This window comes from Dermochelys coriacea, chromosome 7 (assembly GCF_009764565.3).
Source record: "Dermochelys coriacea isolate rDerCor1 chromosome 7, rDerCor1.pri.v4, whole genome shotgun sequence".
NCBI classification, from domain to species: domain Eukaryota; kingdom Metazoa; phylum Chordata; order Testudines; family Dermochelyidae; genus Dermochelys; species Dermochelys coriacea.
In genome coordinates, this window is record NC_050074.1 from 18,750,588 (window position 1) to 18,770,562 (window position 19,975).

The 19,975-nt window shown below is 42.8% G+C and overlaps 1 protein-coding gene across 1 annotated transcript in view; it reads right to left on the minus strand.

Moving 5' to 3' along the window:
* SRGAP3 (SLIT-ROBO Rho GTPase activating protein 3) overlaps nt 1-14,273 on the minus strand; it is a 281,414-nt gene extending 267,141 nt beyond the window's left edge. Inside the window, exon 1 of the mRNA XM_038410230.1 lies at nt 14,208-14,273. Coding sequence (XP_038266158.1) covers nt 14,208-14,244 — 37 coding nt within the window. The 5' untranslated portion in view covers nt 14,245-14,273. The remainder of the gene's footprint in view (nt 1-14,207) is intronic.
* Nucleotides 14,274-19,975: the final 5,702 nt, after the last annotated feature.

Genomic DNA, 19,975 nt, shown 5'->3' on the forward strand with positions numbered 1-19,975 from the left:
AGTTACACCCTAAACTCATGGCATCTTTTCTTTTTCTCTCTCTCTCTTTTCTTTTTTTAATATTTGCTATGTGTCAACTGACTGTGCTGCTTTTGCAACTCAGTCAAATGTGAAGAGGGGCTGAGAATCAGCGCTATTATTTATGTCCCTGAAGATCTGTTCCAACAGTCATCTGAAATGCATTATATATTTTTTCTAAACAGCTAGAAATGTACTCTCACTTCATTTACATAGAGTATGCCAGATCCTTAGATGATGTCAATCAACATAGCTCAATCAACATTTTCAATAGAGCTACATCGATTTACACCAGCTAGGAATGTGCTCTAGTGTGTTGAAGATGTTACTGTAACTGCTTGGTAACTATCTAGCTAAAGATTTTAAAAAAAGAGCTCCCCTAGTTTTGATTGGCACTGGAATCTGCCTGGCATTTCTAGCATGCCAGCATTGTGGCATTCAGGATCAAGTAACCTTTTCCCACTTGGGCTTGGTACAGAAAGGAATGTTGATAGCAGTACGTGCTTTAATACTTTCACACTTATTTAGGGCCTCTCCGCTGAAATCACTTAAATTTTTATAGATACAGTTGTGATATTCCCCTGGTGTTATCCGGACCAGTGATCTGCTAGATCATTCCAATCCTTGACTCTGGGAGTCAGCCTTACCCTGCTCTGCTGTGAGAACCCCCACTCCTGGGCTGTTCATGCACATCCTCTGGCATGTAAGCTGCTCCTTGGATTGTGCAACTGACTCCAGTCCCAGACACAACCCTAGGAACCTCTGTCTTGCAGTGTCTAGTTATGCCCGCTGGACGCTGCAAGCTTATATGAGTTTGTCAATTTATCAAAGAAATTATCACAAGGGGAGTCTCTGACACGCTTCAAACCAAACCCACTGCATGAGGTAGAATAAACAAACAAATTTATTAACTACCAAAATAGATTTTAAGTGATATTAAGTGATTGGCAAAAAGTCAGAGTGGTTACCAAAATAAAATAAAATAAAATAAAAGCACACAGTCTAAACTCTCAACCCTATTAGACTGGGCAACATCTAGAGTAAGCAGTTTTTTTCACCCCACTGGATATTGCAGTCCTTAATATACAGGTTTGTTCCTTAAACCTTGGCCAATCTCCTCTGTTGGAGTTTTGTCTTCTTCTCAGTGTCTTGGTTGCTTGCAGCATAGGAGGGGGGAGGAGAAGGGCCTAGTATGTGTCCACTCTGTCTGTTTTATACCCTCAGTCCATTTGCTTGGAGAGCACAAGTCCAGGCATGTCTGGAGGCACTGCTAGTCACCCAGCAAGGTTGAGCAATTCCCATGGTGTGGCCTCATGCAAGTGAGTCATTGTATTGTAGCTCCCTTGCTGGACAATGGCTGTTGATGGGCTATTTGACACACCGCCCAGGCATTAGCTATTTTCCTTGCTGTTGCCTCTGAGGAGCTAATATCTGGCTGATTCCCCAATTTACAGCATGTTTTAGTGACCACCATACAACACAATTCTCATAACTTCATATTCATTAATGATACACATATATGGATAGAGAAATGACTTTCAGCAGATCATAACCTTTCCCCTGATACCTTACTAGGCATGCTTTATATGCGAGATCACGATTATATGAAACTGAGGAATATGGGGGTTACAGTACGCTCCCCCAAGGTATAGAATGTCACAACAGTTACCTCTGGGGAGGAAGACAAAAGATGTTTCACAGCACACAGCAGCGGGAAGGCACGTTTGGGCAAACAACATTAGGGCAAAACCCTGCTCCTGCAAAAAGGGCCATGTACCTTTAGTGTCCATGGAAGAGAGACAGGATCCTAGTTTTGAAGGCCTAAGATGAATGGTCAAGCTCACAAAGTAAACTGCATGGTATTCAGTTTATCGACCTTGGAAGAATGAAAGGCCAAGTCAGACCTGCTGGGATTCAAACATCTGGGTCCAGGAGCATGGGGATTCCAAACTTGATTATTAATTATTTCTGTAGCACCAAATGAGTGCTAAACAAACGTACACCAGCCAGATCCCTGATCTCTAATGAGTTTACAATCTACATAAAGCTGTTATATAGACAAATGAGACATCACAGTCAGCTGACCAATACCACCCATGATCTCAACATGGAACTGGGATTATAAATTCTGGAATTTTCATCCCAGCTTTGCCACTGACTCACTGTCAAAGAGTCATCATCACTTTCAGTACCAAATGGTATTTTCAAAAGCTCAGTGTTACACTAAGTCTGCTCCCATTGAAGTCAGTGACTCCAGTGGGAGCAGTGAGAAAGGAATCAAAGACTTCTGAAAATTCCTCCATAAAAGTGATGCTACTTTTCTTCCAAGACCAAAAAAAAAAAAATATAAAAATCCCTGGAATTTAAAAATAACTCACTATATAAAACACAACAGATGGTGTGTTCCCAAGGCACAGAAGCATTTCCAATGCTTCTAACTGGGAAAAAAAGTCTCCGTTTACTTAGAGTTTCCAAAATGTAGCCTTCTCTATTTGAAATCAAGGCTACATCTTCATTGCAAAAAAATCTGGAGTGTTTTTACATTGAGATGGACAGTTAACTGGAGTTCTTGCTCTTAAACCCTAGTGGAAACAAGTGTTTTTTAACCTCAATATAGCTCTGTAGCACGGTGAGACTCACTGGCACAGCGTCTCCTGCTGGTCATCTGGGAATTAGCTCTTTTCCAGCCTCGGAGCACCCTCTGCTGGTCAGTGTCTCTCCTGCCTCAGGCCCCTGTGTCCCTCCCAGACCCCAGTGCCCCTTACCCTGGGGTTCTGCCCATTGCAGTACCCCCTTACTCTGGGTGTCCCCTCCCAGGGGAACCCCCTCCCCCTATACCCACCTTGCCTCAGTAGCTACTGCCAGTTGTCATCTAGCCCCCCTCAGTGGGGCAAACTGCAGTCTGTAATGGCTATTCATCATCGACAAGGGGGTTGGACCAGCTGCCTCTGCCTATCCCCGGGCTGCACCTCTTTAGCCCAAGTACCTGCCTTGGGCCTTTAATAAGGCCTGCAGCCTGGGGAGTTGCCAGGTTGGAGCTCCCCAGCTCCTCTTGCCTTTTCCCAGCCCTGCTCCACTTCAGGTATCCTTTTCTCCTAGGCAGCTAGGTCCTTCTCCCTCCAAGACTGTAGAGAGACTCTGCTCCAGCTCCTCCTTTAGGCCTTCTTATACTCCCAGCCCACTCCTGATGGGCTGCCCTGGGGCAGCCCTTTCCCAGGGCTGTTTTTTTACCTGTTCCACACCGGAGCAGGGTGACTGCCCCACTACAAACTCATAACAATAAACCCCAGGTGGGGGGGGAGTGTTGACCTTGACCTTTGACTACATCAAAATAAAAAACCACCTGTGCCTTGTCTTCATTAGGATTTCACAGCGAGATTGCTAACTCGAATTAGCGATCATAGTATAAAACTCACACGTTTTTATCAGTGAAGATATAGCCCAAGTGACTAGCATTCGTTAAATCGGGCATTCATCACAAAACATTGGCTTTTAAGACAAAGAGCCAGATCTTCAATGGGTGTCAATTAGCTTCTTTGACTATAGCTATGCTAATTGACGCCAGCTGAGGATCTGGCCCAAGATGTGCCTGAAAACAGTGGGCCCAATTCTCATTGCCTTGTCACTTGTGTAGTTGCTCACCCTAGGAAGGTGTAAAATGCTATTTAGTGATAATGGCAGCATTTCTACATCCACTTTGCAATAGTATAAATGGCAACACAAGCTGTAGGACAACAAGGAATCAGGTCCAATGCGACTGGGTTGAGAAGGTGACATTTTGTGAGGGTTGCATGACAATGCGTACATAGGAATTTAGCGCTTGTGAAAATGGTGAACTGACAGCCTTGGAGGCTGATGACCTTGGTCTACTGAGCAAGACCAGCACAGGCAGCAACAGTGCAAAATTCCACACGCTGCTTTCCTGATGTGCCTTATTAATTATTATTATGACGATAGTTCCTAGCAGCACCAACTGAGATCAAGGCCCCCTTGTGATACACACTCTACCAACACACAGTGAGAGACAGTCCCAAACATGACAAACAAAGCAGGCCAGATAGACAGAAAGTGGAAGTGGATACAGAAGCCCAGAGAGGTGAAGTGACTTGCTTGAGGTCATACAGCAGATCAGTGGCAGAATCAGGAATAGAACCCAGAACTTCAGATTCCCAGTCCAGTGTCACATGCCACATTGAGTCGCTTAAATTGGCTTGGAGGTGAATATCAGTTTGTTACAGAATTAAGCTAAATCAATATAAGGCAGTCTTAAACCCAGTGCCCATACACAAGGATTGCACAGATTTAACTAGCTCGACGTAGAAACTCATTTAGTTAAACCAGTGCATTTTCTGTACACAGACTGAGAGTAGAGCTGTGTAGATAACAGACCATATGATTCATTAGCAATTTTTAAAACTAAAAAAAAGAAAGTAAGTTTTGGATTGAACTGAAAACAAATTGTCGGCGATTCGAGAAAGATTTCAGTTCAGGTCGAATGAAGCATTTTGATTTTGACCAATGTTTTTTGAATTTTTAAAAATAAAATTAAACAAAATTTGAAACAAAAAGTTGTTTCAAACCAAAATGCTTTAATTTTTTTTTATTGGAGGGGGTTTCCTACCTAAACAGTTAAACAAATTTGTGAAATGTTTCAGTGCTGAATCTGCACTATGCATCAAAAAAAGAGTTTCAGTTGAAAAAAATTCCCCTATCTCTATTTAGACATAGCTCCACTGAAGTCATGCAAGTTGTAGCAATGTGAAATCATTATTAGTGAGAGACGATACAGGCTTCAGGCCTGGTCTATACTTAAAAATTAGATCAACCTAGCTCAGGGATCTCAAACTCATACCACTATGAGGGACACATGAGGACTAGTACATTGGCCTGAGGGCCGCATCACTGACACCTTTTCATACAAAGATTCAAAAGCCCCCACCTCTGCCCCCGGCCCTGACCCCACTCCATCCCTTCCATGAGGCCCCGCCCCCATTCCAACCCCTTTCCCAAAGTCCCCGCCCCCAACTCTGCCCCTTTCCTGCCCCTATTCCAACCCCTTCCCCAAATCCCCACACTGGCCCTGCCTCTTCTCTGCCTCCTCCCTTGAGTGTGCCACATCCCGCTCCTCCCCTCTCCCTCCTGGAAAGTGCTAAGCGCTAAGTGCTAAGTGCTAAGCTGTTTGGGAAGCGCTGGGAGATAGGCAGAGGAGCGGAGACGCGGCACACTCGGGGGGCTGAGATGGGGGCAAAGGTGGGGGATGAAGGGAGCTATTGCAGGGCGCAGGAAATAAGTCCGCGGGCCACGTGATGAGACCCCTGACCTAGCTACTTGCTCAGAGGTGTGAAAAATTTTGTGCCCCGAGTGCCACACTTAGGTTGATCTAACCCCCACTGTAAATGCAGGAAGGCTGATGAAAGAATTCTGCCCAGAGAAGTGGAAGCATCTGTATTATGGCACTACAGCTGAACAGCTGCAGTGCCATAGCTGTGTCACTGTAGCATAGACATTGGCTTAGTCTCCACAGAAAACCCCAAGATAGATTGTACTGAACTGTGCACCGAATACTAGGGCCCTCTGTAGTGTGTGCTTAGGCAAAACCTCCAGTAATATAAACACTTTTTACTTTACTTTTTACTTTTACTTTACTTCCAAGGAAGTTAAAAAGGCTGAGATGGTTACATTACATTGCCATTTGCTCTCAATATCATATGGTATGTGTCAAATATAAAGGGAAGGGTAACCACCTTTCTGTATACAGTGCTATAAAATCCCTCCTGGCCAGAGGCAACATCCTGTTACCTGTAAAGGGTTAAGAAGCTCAGCTAACCTGGCTGGCACCTGACCCAAAGGACCAATAAGGGGACAAGATACTTTCAAATATTGGGTGGAAGGTTTTTGTGTTGTGCTCTTTTTTTAGGTGTTATTCTTTATTGGGACTGAGAGAGGCCAGATAGAAATCCATCTTCTCCAACCCATCCTAATCCAAGTCTCCAATATTGCAACCAGTATAGGTAAGCCAGGCAAGGCAGATTAGTTTATCTTTTATGTGAATTTTCCCTGTGTTAAGAGGGAGGTTTATTCCTGTTTTCTGTAACTTTAAGGTTTTGCCCAGAGGGGGATCCTCTGTGTTTTGAATCTAAATACCCTGTAAAGTATTTTCGATCCTGATTTTACAGAGATGATTTTTACCTCTTTTCTTTTTTTTTAATAAAATCCTTCTTTTAAGAACCTGACTGATTTTTCCATTGTTCCAAGTTCCAGCGGTTTGGGTCTTTGATAATTTTGTAACCAATTGGTTAGGATACTATTCTCAAGCCTCCCCAGGAAAGGGGGTGTACAGCTTGGGGGGATATTTTGGGGGGAAGACATCTCCAAGTGGTCTCTTTCCCTGTTCTTTGTTTAAAACGCTTGGTGGAGGCAGCATACTGTTCAAGGACAAGGCAAAGTTTGTACCTTGGGGAAGTTTTTAACCTAAGCTGGTAAGAATAAGCTTAGGGGGTCTTTCATGCGGGTCCCCACATCTGTACCCTAGAGTTCAGAGTGGGGAAGGAACCTTGACAGTATGGGATAATTTATATCCCACCTTTGCAGATGCTGCCACGATGTGAAATAAATAGCTGGGGTTTGACAAGGTATCCAAGCAACAGCCAGCACCTTCTCTTTGTTTTTATTTTAAAACCACTAGATTTTACAACTTAAAATGAAGAGGAAATGGCTATGACACCATGGGAAAAACTGGCCATTTAAACTCTTTATTTAGTTTGGCACCCAGAGCAAAGAATGCGCTCCCTGACAGGCCTGCCAGAGACAGGTCTACAATAGTGAAATAACTCATGCTTGGTTATCTTTCAGCCCAAAGTGTTTGCAGACCACAAAAATATTGGGCTAGACTCCACCCGGCCTCTGAGTGAGCGGTTGCCCGCTATATCCATCTAACTGAGCAGGGTGACTAGTCATTTGCCAAGGACAGTACATGCTGCAGCCTCTAAAGAGGAGGGACAGTAGCCACGCTCCCCATAAGCACAAGTGAACACTCGCCCGATTCGTCTCCACTGCAGCTGGTAGCAAGCCTCTCAGCCCAGGTAGACAGATGTGCATTAGCTCTGCTGGAGCTAGAGCTCTAAAAACAGAAATTTGGACTTTGTGGTGGCTCAGGCCAGCCACCCAAGCACAGACCTGATTATAATTTTCCTCTCTCGCCAAAGCCTTTATAGTTAAACACTTGGCATTAAAAAAAATATATCTTTGCATTATGGAGGGGGATATGAAAAATAGTACCAAGGAATCTTTGTGAAAATAGTCTCGATCCTTTCTGAAATAATTTTCATATCAAATGGAACAAAAACAGGTGGCATGGTGTGGTGTGCTCCATAAGATTTACTGCCTGCATCATCTCTCACTTGTGGTTTCACCCTTGGAATGTAATGCGAGCGTCCCAAACCTCACACTGCTAAAAGCTTTATACCACAGCATCACATGCTCTGTACAGGTGAATTTAACCCAGAGGTGCAAGGCCCTCCACATAACATAAGCCTTGTGTTGTAGGCTGGAGTAGTGTGAGGAACCCACAGAATTGCCACACAGGGTGTCACCTGCAGCCTCTGAGCTGGCCCTGCAAAGCTCGGTGGGAAGGGCAGCACTAGAAAGTGATGTAGGGAAGGTCTATGGCAGAAGTGGGCAAACTACGGCCCGTGAGCCACATCCGGATCCTGGCTCCTGAGCTCCTGGCCTGGGAGACTTGCCCCCAGCCCCTCCCCCGCAGCCTCAGCTCACTGCACCGCTGCTGCAATGCTCTGGCCACCAGCCACCGGTGCTCCATGCAGCGCAGTAAGAGGGCAGGGAGCAGGGTCGGTTGGATAGAGGGCAGGGGAGTTTGGGGTGGTGGTCAGGGGTCGGGGGTGTGGATAGGGGTTGGGGCAGTCAGAGGGCGGGGAACAGGGGGGTTGAATGGGAGCAGGGGGGGCAGTCAGGAAGGAGAGGGCAGGGGGTTTGATGGGACAGCAGGGGGCAGTCAGGGGACAGGAAGAAGGGGTGTTTGGATGGGACAGCGTCCTTGGGGGGCAGCCAGGAAGGAGGGAGGTTGGATGGGGCGGCAGAGGGCATTCAGGGGTGGAGGTTCGGGGGCTGTCAGGGGACAGGAAGGGTTGGATGGGGCAGGAGTCCTGGGGGGGCTGTCAGGGGGCGAGAAGTGGGGAGGGGGATCGGCTAAGGTGTGGGGGCTGGGCCACGCCTGACTGTGTAGGGAGACACACCCTCCCCTAACCGGCCCTCCCTACAATTTCAGAAACCTGTTACGGCCCTCAGGCCAAAAAGTTTGCCTGCCCCTGGTCTATGGGATTCTCAAGTGATGCGGAGAGGGCTGTGGCCATACTTGTAGGCTGATGTAGTGGCTCATGAAGGGGGTAAATGCAGTCCTGGGTCTTGACTGTTGGTACACCTATTAGCTGCATTGAGTCTGACTGTTCCATGTGCGGGTGAAATGAATTTCACTGACTAGGGACAGTCAAACTCAGCGGAGTCTGAGGCCCTGAAAACTTCCCTAATTGATCTATTTGTAATTCAAACCCTTCCCCAGCTTTGCCCCCAAAGATGATTTTTAATCTAATATTTTTCTCTCCAAAGGGAAGAAAGCCATAGAACATAAGCACAATGGGTCAGGTCTTCAGCTAGTGTAAATGAGAGAGCTTTGATGAAATCAATGCATCCATTCACATCAGCTGAACATCTGGCCAATTATTCTTCCCAGACTTCCACGTTCTTCTAGGAAGTCCTGCTTTGCTCTCACTACAGAGAAAGCCGCTCACTTCATCAAAAATATTTCTATGCATGTACTGGTTGCTGCAATTAGCTTGCCAGTCAGGAACTGGTCAGCTGGAACTAAAGGCAAGGCTTGCTTTTTAATATATCTAAAATGTAATAAATGTTGCACAGTATGAGGTTTTGTTTTGGTACATAAGGCATCCATGTAGGCTTTCAATATTGTTGTCAGCATTTTCAGGAGCCTTCTGTTACTGCTTTTCCCATGTTTCTTGGGCTGTGCAGCCATGACTTCCCACTCACCTTATACCTGTCATGATTCACAATAAGAATGTGTAACAGGCTGCCAGTGTTTGCATGGAACACCCCATCCTAAGCACAGATGTTCATCCTGCTGGGAAAGGGTTAGGTGGATTTTCTTTACTCCTAAGATAGCTGGCCTGTTTCCCCCACCCAATTAAAAGGGAAGTAGGAGTAGCTTTCTGGAGAAGGTGTAGGGTTCCTCCCTTAAGGCTGCTCACACCCTCTGAGCAGCCAAGCCTGAGGAGAAGGCTTGAGATACATTTTGTTATTTTATTGTTAATTTTTTGTTAATAGAGCCAAACCCCAGGTAAAGGATGCCTTTAGACACTACAGGATGGACAGCATTTGGGAACAGGTTGGAAGAGGCACCTGCTCAGGTGAATGTTATGCATTTTAACAAACACAGTCCTGATGTTGAAAAACCTCAGCCATATGAAACTACAAAGACTACTCAAGTCACACCTTTCATTTCACAACACTAGTAGACATCTGGTCACTTCTGGCTTCTCTAGGGCTTTGAGTTTGACAGTATCCTGATTGAGGGCAGTAGTACATTCTGTTCAGTACAAGACACCACCTTGTTACTGTAGTATGAGTCTCTCCCAGTACTGCATTAAGTGACATGACTAACATCTGTCGTGTGGGGTTGATTTCCTCTCATCTGCATGTGGAGAACTGTGTGTGGAGTGCAGTGTTTTGGTAGGATTGGTGGTGTTTTCAATATACATGCTACTATGTTGGTAGGATTCGCAGCAACAGAGGGCTGAGAGTTTAGATATCTAGCCCTAAAACAGCTTGGGACAAGGGGGTGAGGGAGAGAGGAAACAGTTACAACCCATCAGCTTAAAGGCAGCTTAAAGGAAAGATAATGAGCAAATAATTAAGCAATCAATTTTCAGACACTTAGAAGATAATGAGATGATAAGTTGTGTCATACTAACCTAATAGAAAAGGAGTACTTGTGGCACCTTAGAGACTAACAAATTTATTTGAGCATAAGCTTTCGTGAGCTACAGCTCACTTCATCAGATGCATTCATGACTGAATGCATTCATGAATTTGTTAGTCTCTAGCGTGCCACAAGTACTCTTTTTCTTTTTGCGAATACAGACTAACACGGCTACTACTCTGAAAACTAACCTAATAGCTTTATTTGACAGGGTAACAAGCCTTGCGGATAGGGGGAAGTGATAGATGTGGTGTATCTTGAGTTTAGTAAGACTTTTGATACCTTTTTGCATGACCTTCTCATAAACAAACTAAGGAAATACAACCTAGATGGAGCTACTATGAGGTGGGTGCATAACTGGTTGGAAAACTGTCCCCAGAGAGTAGTTATCAGTAGTTCAGTCAAGCTGGAAGAGCATATTGAGTGATTAGAGGGGGAAATGTTTTTTTATTTCTTACAGCTTGTTTAACTCATGAATTTGACAGCATTTTGTAATAGTTAATTTCATTGTTTTCCTTGTAAGTCAGTTTCCCCTGCTTTTGTGAATTTATTGTACAGTAACAGGAGACAGACACAAGCATAAAAAAAAAATAAAGAGAGATCTAAAGATAAAATGTGATTGTAAATGTCTTTGGCAACGAGACTCAAGAGCAGATGGGGAACCTGGAACCACTTTTGGTTTCTAAAACTAACTAGATTTCACGTTTCAGAGTAGCAGCCGTGTTAGTCTGTATTCGCAAAAAGAAAAGGAGTACTTGTGGCACCTTAGAGACTAACAAATTTATTTGAGCATCAGCTTTCATGAGCTACAGCTCACTTCATCGGATGCATTTGGTAGAAAATACAGAGGGGAGATTTATATACACACATAGAGAACATGAAACAATGGGTTTTATCATACACACTGTAAGGAGAGTGATCACTTAAGATGAGCCATCACCAGCAGCAGGGGGTGGAAAGGAGGAAAACCTTTCATGGTGACAAGCAAGGTAGGCTATTTCCAGCAGTTAACAAGAACATCTGAGGAACAGTGGGGGGTGGAGTGGGGGGGAGAAATAACATGGGGAAATAGTTTTACTTTGTGTAATGACTCATCCATTCCCAGTCTCTATTCAAGCCTAAGTTAATTGTATCCAGTTTGCAAATTAATTCCAATTCAGCAGTCTCTCGTTGGAGTCTGTTTTTGAAGTTTTTTTGTTGAAGAAGGATAGCCACTCTCAGGTCTGTAATCGAGTGACCGGAGAGATTGAAGTGTTCTCCGACTGGTTTTTGAATGTTATAATTCTTGACGTCTGATTTGTGTCCATTTATTCTTTTACGTAGAGACTGTCCAGTTTGACCAATGTACATGGCAGAGGGGCATTGCTGGCACATGATGGCATATATAACATTGGTAGATGCGCAGGTGAACGAGCCTTCACGTTGAATGTGTTCCTTTAATTTCTGATATTGCCTCCTGATAACCATCAGCTCCAAACTATATTAGGAGGACAGATTATGCACATTTTACTGGGACAACAGTACTAGAACTGATGAGCTCTCACTGCCCTGCTTTTTAGCCCTGCTTCTGGAAGCAGAGTCCCTGCAATAGATCTCCTGCCACTGGGAGAAAGACTAAAACTGACCTTGCATCATTTCTGCTTTCCACCCACATCTGTCATTCAAATGCTGGAAAGTGAGGGAAGGTGATTCAGTGTTCAGAGGAAAGTGATGCTCCATTCTAGGATTTGTCTCAGATTTTATTTTTTCAGGTTCGTCATGTTGGATGCAGCTGGAGCTTGTGCTGTAGTCAGGTATGAAATCTCATATTTTGGATTTTTTTGTGGCTAAAAACACACCTTGTTTTGGTTCATGATCATTAGTTCTACAACAATCCCACCTCAAAACAGTCAGGAGAATAGCCCATTAGGAACAGGCAATGGGTTGCAGTTCACAGAGCGGCAGAGTAACAGAAGTATGATGAATGTGCCAAATGGGAAGGCTCCAAAGCAAGCTGACCACAGAAGAGATCCAAGAATTAGTGGAAGAATATTTTCCAAGCACTGGAAAAGTAAAATAGTCTGCAGCTACAAGGCACAAAGGAAATAGAGTGACTCTTCCGATTGCTAAATGAATGAAGTATAAATCTTAGGAGGTCATGCAACATTAATATTGAATGCAGCTGGTGAAAAAAGCAAAGCAGGACTGGTCCAGTGTTAAGGGAGATGCTTGTGGCTGCCATTAAATCTTCAGAAAGAAAGCCACAGAGCCCAGGAAGGAAGATAGGGAACTGAAGGAAAACAGGAATAAAAGGATGACTTTGGTAGAAATGAATCGTCTTCTGGGCTGAAAGATCCAGTCAGAGCATTCTGAGAGCAGAAGCTGGAGAAATCAGGTACACTCCCCTTCCTTAATTTTGTGGGAGAAAATAAAGGCGAAAGCTAATTTATAGGCCCATTAAGCTGTGGCACAAGCACTCACAAATTTATGACATCATTTGTTTTTTTTTAATCTGTACAAGTGAAGTTCCTGGAATAGGCTCTAGCTCTTTTTCCTCGTTGGGGAAGGGGTTCTCTAAGAACCCATATGTGACATTACCCAGGATACAATCTGGACCATTGAACAGCTGTGTCCCCTAAATTTTGTAGCCTGGGGTGCCTTTTACACTGCTTTGTTGTCAGAACTTCGACTCCTTTCCTGTTCACACTGCCTTTAGCATGCAAATTCATTCCCAGCTAAAGACATGAGCACTCTGACCACTCACTCAAAATTACATACAGGCCAACACCTGCAAATTCTTAGTCTCAGCTTTCTTCCCCTAAAAATGTGCAACTGTGTAACAGGGTTCACTCACCACTGTGGTGCCTCCTGTTGGCTGTCTTGGGAATTAGCTCAGCACCCTCTTCAGGTGGTGTCTGACCGCCATCACTCCTGCTCTAGAACCCATGTCTCTCCAAGGACCATGGCGTCCTCTTCAGCAACACAGCCCTCTGGCCGTGCCATGCTCCTCCCTTCCTGGGGACTTGCAATCCGCTGTTCACAGCCATTTCCCTTAGTGGCAACTGCAGTGAATTGTCTGGCCACTTCTTCGTGGCCCCAGCATCCTCTTTACCATTGCCTCAGCCTAAAAACCCAAGCAGGCAGCCAGGAGCTGTCTCTTGCTCCCCCGGTCCCTGCTAGCAGCATTGCTCTGTCCAGGGTGCTGGCAGTTCTCTAAGCCCTCCAGAGACACAGACCTTCCTCCCTGGGATCCTAGCAGAGAACTGCCCTCCTCTGCCCTGCAGCTCCTTTTATATATGGGCCTGTTTGGCCCTGACTGTCTGCCTCCTGCACAGCATCCCTAGGACTCTATTAACCCCTTAGAGCCCAGTGTGGGGCAGGAGCCCCCTCACAGTCTGGTACTGCTCAGTACTCTTCTGAACAGTACAAGCACATAGAAAGTTCATCATTCCATCAAAGGAAAATGATAATGCACCAGCCTTGTTATCCCAAATGGAGTTTCCACATGCCCTCCAATCCAAACACACTCCGTAAGAAATATAAAAATCTATCTTTCTGTAGTTAATAAACTTAAGTGATTACAAGTGATGATTCATAAAAGTCAGGATTGGTTACAAAAGAAAATAAAAGGGTAAAATACAAGCTAATACCTAACTTAACAAGCTAAATGAATTTAAAAGCAAAAAGTTTTGTCTTAGCACACATTGCAGTAAATTTCACAAGCTGGGTCTCCTTTCAGCCTGTGACCCTTCCCTCTTTTTTCAGTGTCCTTCAGGTTTCATTGAAGTCATGAGCAGAAAGATGGGAGGAGGAGAAAGGCCAGTTGGAGGCCACTGTCTCTCATTCTTATATCACTCTCCACTCTTTGAGATTACCCCCAGCTGGGGTATATGTGCAAGTAGTCTCTTGTGGACATGAGGATTGTACCATCCCTGTGATGAAATGTAAATGTCTCATTCACACCTTCCCTTTGCTGGAGAATAGCTGCTTAAGTAAGAGATTACCCACTTGACTTTACCAAGACAATAATGTTTGGCAGATTATGAGCTTTCAAATGATATCTCACAAGACATACTTTGTACAAAATTTATCATAGTCTTTGAAAAGTGGTTAACATAATAGTATAGACCATGACACCAAACAACCATGGGATATACTTGTTTTAACTCTGTTTGATAACATTTAATATCAAACCACTTACCTTGTATGAGTAAAATCTTTCTCCAGATTCCTCTCATTACTTGTTTGTCATTTCCCCCCCATTTTCTTTCCTGAAAAGTGGATAAATAAAACCTTTTGTTACCATCACAGAGTGACATGATTATATGAACACTTCTTCCAAGTGCTCACAATGAGAAGTTATTGCTATGCTTTTAAGCATATGGAGCATGGTGGGCTATCTGAATCAGATATACAGCCTGCCTGTCAGAACAGTTTCACCTGCAAAAGAGCTGCTGAACAGGAAAAGAGGTAGTGACAGTTGGTTTTAGGTGGTGAAAATATGGTTTCTCCCATTAGTGTTTTTTAAATTTTGACTTGCCTGGGCTTTATCTCTATGGACAGTTTTAAAATTGTTTTCTCGTCTACGTTATTATTTTTTTTTAATTACAAAAATCAAATGTTGAAAGAGAACTACAAAATGGGAATATACAGTTTGTTAATTCTAAGACATTTCATGAGTGCACCATTAAGTACTGCATCAATGAGTGGAAAACAAGATCAATAAAATTACAACCAAAAAAAATCAAATATAATTCTTGCTTTTTTTTTTTAAAAAAAGAAGGCTATATTGTCAGATTTGTTTCCTTCTAACGAATTCATTCAATACTTGCACTAATGATAATTAATGCTTTGTGTTTCTGTAGCACCTTCCATCCAAGGATCTCAAGTTGCTTTAATTAATTCTTTAATCTTCACAAAATCCTTGGGTATTAAAACAAACTAGCAATTTTGTTCCCTGTATGGCTATGATACTGTTTAATAGCTTAGAGGGAAACTGTTCATCTATGAGATACAGGATCATTCCCTTGAAATCTAGTCCTACCTCTTCCATTAAATTACATGATGACAAAAAGGTAATGAGTAGTCCTTCTTCATTAGCATATAGGAGAGAAACTTCTCAGCTCTGCCAAGTATAGAAAAATCCTCCATTAAACACCATATGAGTGTAAGCACCTACCTAGACAAAAAACAGCAGGTAAAGTGTGGCTCTGGGGATACAGCATAAGATACAAAACCTTTTAGGTCACTCGTCCAACTCTCGATCTACATGAGTAGTGAATGAAAACTGTCACAATGTGATGGCAGTTCATTGACCGGTGTGAAAAAGTTTGGAATTTGCACCAAGATCACCAATCTCCACAGAACAAGTCATAAGTAGAGCCCAGCACAGATACAAAATTTGTATCCACATCCAATCTGCAATCAGCAAACATGGTCTGCGGATACTCACAGATTTGCAGGGCTCAAGTCATAAGCATAGCTAGCAAGCACCCTTGGTGACAGTCTGATCAGAGGGCAGCCAAGGGCTTAGTATGTTATGACTAAGGCTGAATTACCATCTTGCACTTAAAGGAAATTTCATGAGGCGTAGTGGTAGGGCAGAGTTGGGAAGCTAGAATGCTTGATGTCTTTGCAGAGGGATTAATAAGAGATCGCCAGTGACCAAGACTGTCAAGCCAGGATTTACTGTGAAGACTCAAATGATCAGTATTGGATGACAAAAATTTACTTCTAACAATTATGCATTCATCAGGACAGAACGAACAAGGGCGTGAATTTAAACCTTGAGACAGGCTACAGCTACACTACGCAATGGAGGTTTTTCCATTGATGTAGGTAATCCACCTCCTTGAGTGGTAGTAGCTAAAGTAACAGAAGAATTCTTCTTTTGACCTAGCTGTGTCTACACCAAGTTTTAGGTCAGCTTAACTACAGTGCTCAGGTTGTGAATTTTTTCACATCCCTGAGTGATGTAACTAGGTGAACCTACATTTTAAATGTAGTCCAGGCCTCAGTTCTAAAACCAGCTCCCAATAGAGTTACACAACCCCTTCCAATCTCAGTTCAAAATGGCTTCACATCTAATTTATTTAATGTCAGAAATGATGTTAGTTCAAAAGGATCCTAGATTTCTCATGGTTAAATTTAATTGTTAACCCACTGGCCTGGTTCAGAGGTTAATGGTCAGATTGGTAGATACAATTTGAGTTTTCCCCTGTAGTTTAAAATATGGTATTTTTAAATGCCCCAAAGTGTGCTAAGTAGTTCATAGATCTTTTCCAGCAAACATGGTTCAGACTCAGTAAGCAGCAGTGAGCCACAGCCCTGATGTGTTCATAGCCTGTATGAGGACATGAAAAAAATTAAATGTCATCAGCTATTGCTTTGTGGCCAGAGGTCAAACCTCAAACTAAAAGTTTTCATCTTAGCCATCAAGGCCCAGGGGTATTTCCATGGATTTCAATGGAAGTTAGTGTGACGTTGCACTCTATATGATTTTATGAAAATATGGTAAAGAGTGTGAATATAATATAACTGAAATATGCTTCATGCAAAAGTTCTCTTGTAAGGTATCATTACAAAGCTTATAATCAACTGAGTGTGGTCATTCTATTTGTATAAATGTATCACTCTTGTATCTGAAACTAGAAACATGAACTATAACTCTGAGGGCCAATTGTAATTATGCAAAGTGTGGGCCATTAATGGTGGTTTGGAATTTTGATGGCTCCCATTAACCAGAACAATTGACTGTAGATGGCTCTGTTTACTTGTAAGTCTTCCTGTATACCTGTGTGCTGGCAAGTGAGTAATGAAGTCTTACAGTGACATGCGATCATGTCAGCTGAACTGGAATCCATCTTTAACCTGATGCTTTTCCATTTAAAAAGAGGAGTGGGAACCCAGAGAGGGACAAAAGATTCCTGCCTTGTGCAAAAGATGTATAAGGGGATGGAACAGAACAAAAGGGTCATGAAAAATCCCCTAGCTACCACCTCAGCTGGAACAAAGACTGGACCAGGGGAAAGGACTGTGCCCAGACTAGGAAGGCATCCAGTCTATGATAGCAGTTTATTGAAACATCTCTCAGGGTGAGATTTTATCTGTATTCAGGTTTCAAAGTAGCAGCCATGTTAGTGTGTATCTGCAAAAAGCACAGGAGTACTTGTGGCACCTTAGAGACTAAGCTTATGCTAAATAAGTTTGTTAGTCTCTAAGGTGCCACAAGTACTCCTGTTCTTATCTGTATTCAGTTTTCTTACTCTATTAGGCTTAGACTTGCGTGTTTTGTTTTATTTTGCTTGGTAATTCACTTTGTTCTGTCTGTTATTACTTGGAACCACTTAAATCCTACTTTTTGTATTTAATAAAAACACTTTTTTCTTATTAATTAATCCAGAGTATGTATTAATACCTGAGGGGGCAAACAGCTGTGCATATCTCTCTATCAGTGTTATAGAGGGCGAACAATTTATGAGTTTACCCTGTATAAGCTTTATACAGGATAAAACGGATTTATTTGGAGTTTGGACCCCATTGGGAGCTGGGTACCTGAGTGTTGGACACAGGAACACTTCTTAAGCTGTTTTCAGTTAAGCCTGAAGTTTGTAGGGGATGTAGTTCAGGCCTGGGTCTGTGTTTGTAGGAGGCTAGCATGTCTGGCACAACCAGGCAGGGTTCTGAAGTCCCAAGATGCCAGGGAAAACAGGCTTAGAGGTAGTCTCGGCACATCAGTTGTCAGTCCCAAGGGGGTTCCTGTGATCCAGCCCGTCACAGTTAGGAGCCTAGATATCTGTGTGGATCTAGGCACAAGTTTCTGAGTCTTCACCTCATTTATTACTGACTTCCTTTGTGCCTGCTGAACTGGGGGCCAAAGGATAGATTTAGGATATGTGACTGTATTTGTGGGTTATGACTTACTGCGTGTACCTGCCTGAAGGGAGAAGATACACTGATCGGCAGATCAGAGTGTAACACACACATACCTGTCTATGACTTACCTGACTCTTTTACATTTCACTGAGTATCTAAGGAAATGTTGCATTTAGTAAAATAAACACGGTGTAAACACCATTTTTTCTACATGGCCATTTCTAGTCATATAGACACACAATTCCCTCTTTTCCAGGACTTACAAGAGAGAGAGTCCTACCAGTTAGACAGGCACTTGCCTGATAAAAATATAATCAAATAGGATTGACAAAAGGTTGCTTGCTCTGGGAAAAGAGTCAAGTGGCAGGGCACATATGCACAGTCTGGCAGTAGATTCAGGCATTAGTTGCCAGAATCTTAAAATAAGCACAACTGAGAGGGAATGGGAGGGAGGAAAAAAGTCACAAATTTTTCTCAGATAGCTTTCCAGCTGGGCCCTGTAAGCAGCTCTCATCTGGCCTGCAGATATTGGTCATGTGATCCAGCAGGACTATGGAACATTATTTATTTTATTTATTTATTTTGCAGGGAGTTGAATAGTAACTTTCTGTATGCAATTTGTTCAGATATCCATTCTTTTCCATGTATTTATCAAGCACTCAAGAGGATATAAGCAAGAAGGCAATGCTTGTTTGTTTTTTAAATCGTGTCTTTGTCAAGCCAGAGTTTACACAGTAGCAAATCTAACACAGCTAATGTAAAATGTGAACTGAGAGAGCAAAATGATCAGATTTATAAAAAACCCACAAGAATGAGATGGCTATTGCAGTTAGATGGATGAGAATAAGATTATGGGGGAGGTGCAGGTGGAGTGAAATATAGAATCAGAGACATTAGAGATGTGTCATCTAACTTGTTTCATTAGTACTAAGTAAAGTAACAAGCAGGCAGAGTTGTAGGGAAATTATTTTTTACTATATACTTAATTATTAATCAGCTATCTGTAAAATGCGGATAATGATACTGACCTCCTTTGTAAAACAATGAGATTGGATGATGAAAAGTGAGATACAACAGCCTGGTATTAGCAGTGGTTATTAAATATGCTGAGTGGCATGGCAGAGATGGCAGTTTGGCCTCTGGTTGCATTCCATTGTGCCCTTGTGTCATACCTAACTCCGTCACTCATGAAATCTGACCCTTTTTCTCCAGTCCCACTCATCTTATTATATAACATATTCCCTTGTTCAGGATTGTTCCCCATTGGCTTTTCCCAACTGAATTTAAGTGACTCGACCTGTAGATGGTTTTTACTAGCCTTTTCATTCCAGTAACGTCTCAAACTTAGCAATGCCCCTCATTTATTTCTCTTTTTATGCTTTCTGGAATTTTGCTAAATATACTGAGACAAACTTTCAAAATGACCTGCCAGTTTGAATGCTCAGAATTTCACTCTCAATGCTTGTGGATGCACTAGTTTGGGTGACCAATTTTTGCCCACTCTAAATCTCAGTTTTGCAGGCACAAAATATTTGGTTTGTACCTCCAAAACAAATTTCTCCTCCCTGCATGCAAAAACTTGGATGTGCATTTTTGGTCATGCAGATTTAGAGGCTAGGTTGGGGCAACTTTGCACATCTGATTCAGGATATCTTTCATAGCTCCCTCATCCATTTACCCAGTAATAATTCTTTGCACTGATACAGAGGTTTTCATACAGAGATCTCAAAACAGTAAGACAACTGGATCCTTTGGACAGTTATTCCTGATGCATTTCCATGCAAGTCATTTCAGAAATTCCTTGATGCTGGTTTCACAGCTAGTTTTGCCAACCCTCCAGGATTGTCCTGGAGTCTCCAGGACTTAAAGAATAATCTTTAATTAAAGATTATTGCATGTGATGAAACCTTCAGGAACACATCCAACCAAAATTGGCAACCCTATTCACAGCAATGTTATTCTTTTTCATAAATTTATGCCGTTCTGGTTAAAACAAGTTAAATGGCTCTTTTTCAGAAGGTTTTGCAATTTGGAATCCAGTTTCCTAAACTAATCTGATGTGTGGGCTCTGGTGCTTTTAGTGTCAACACAATT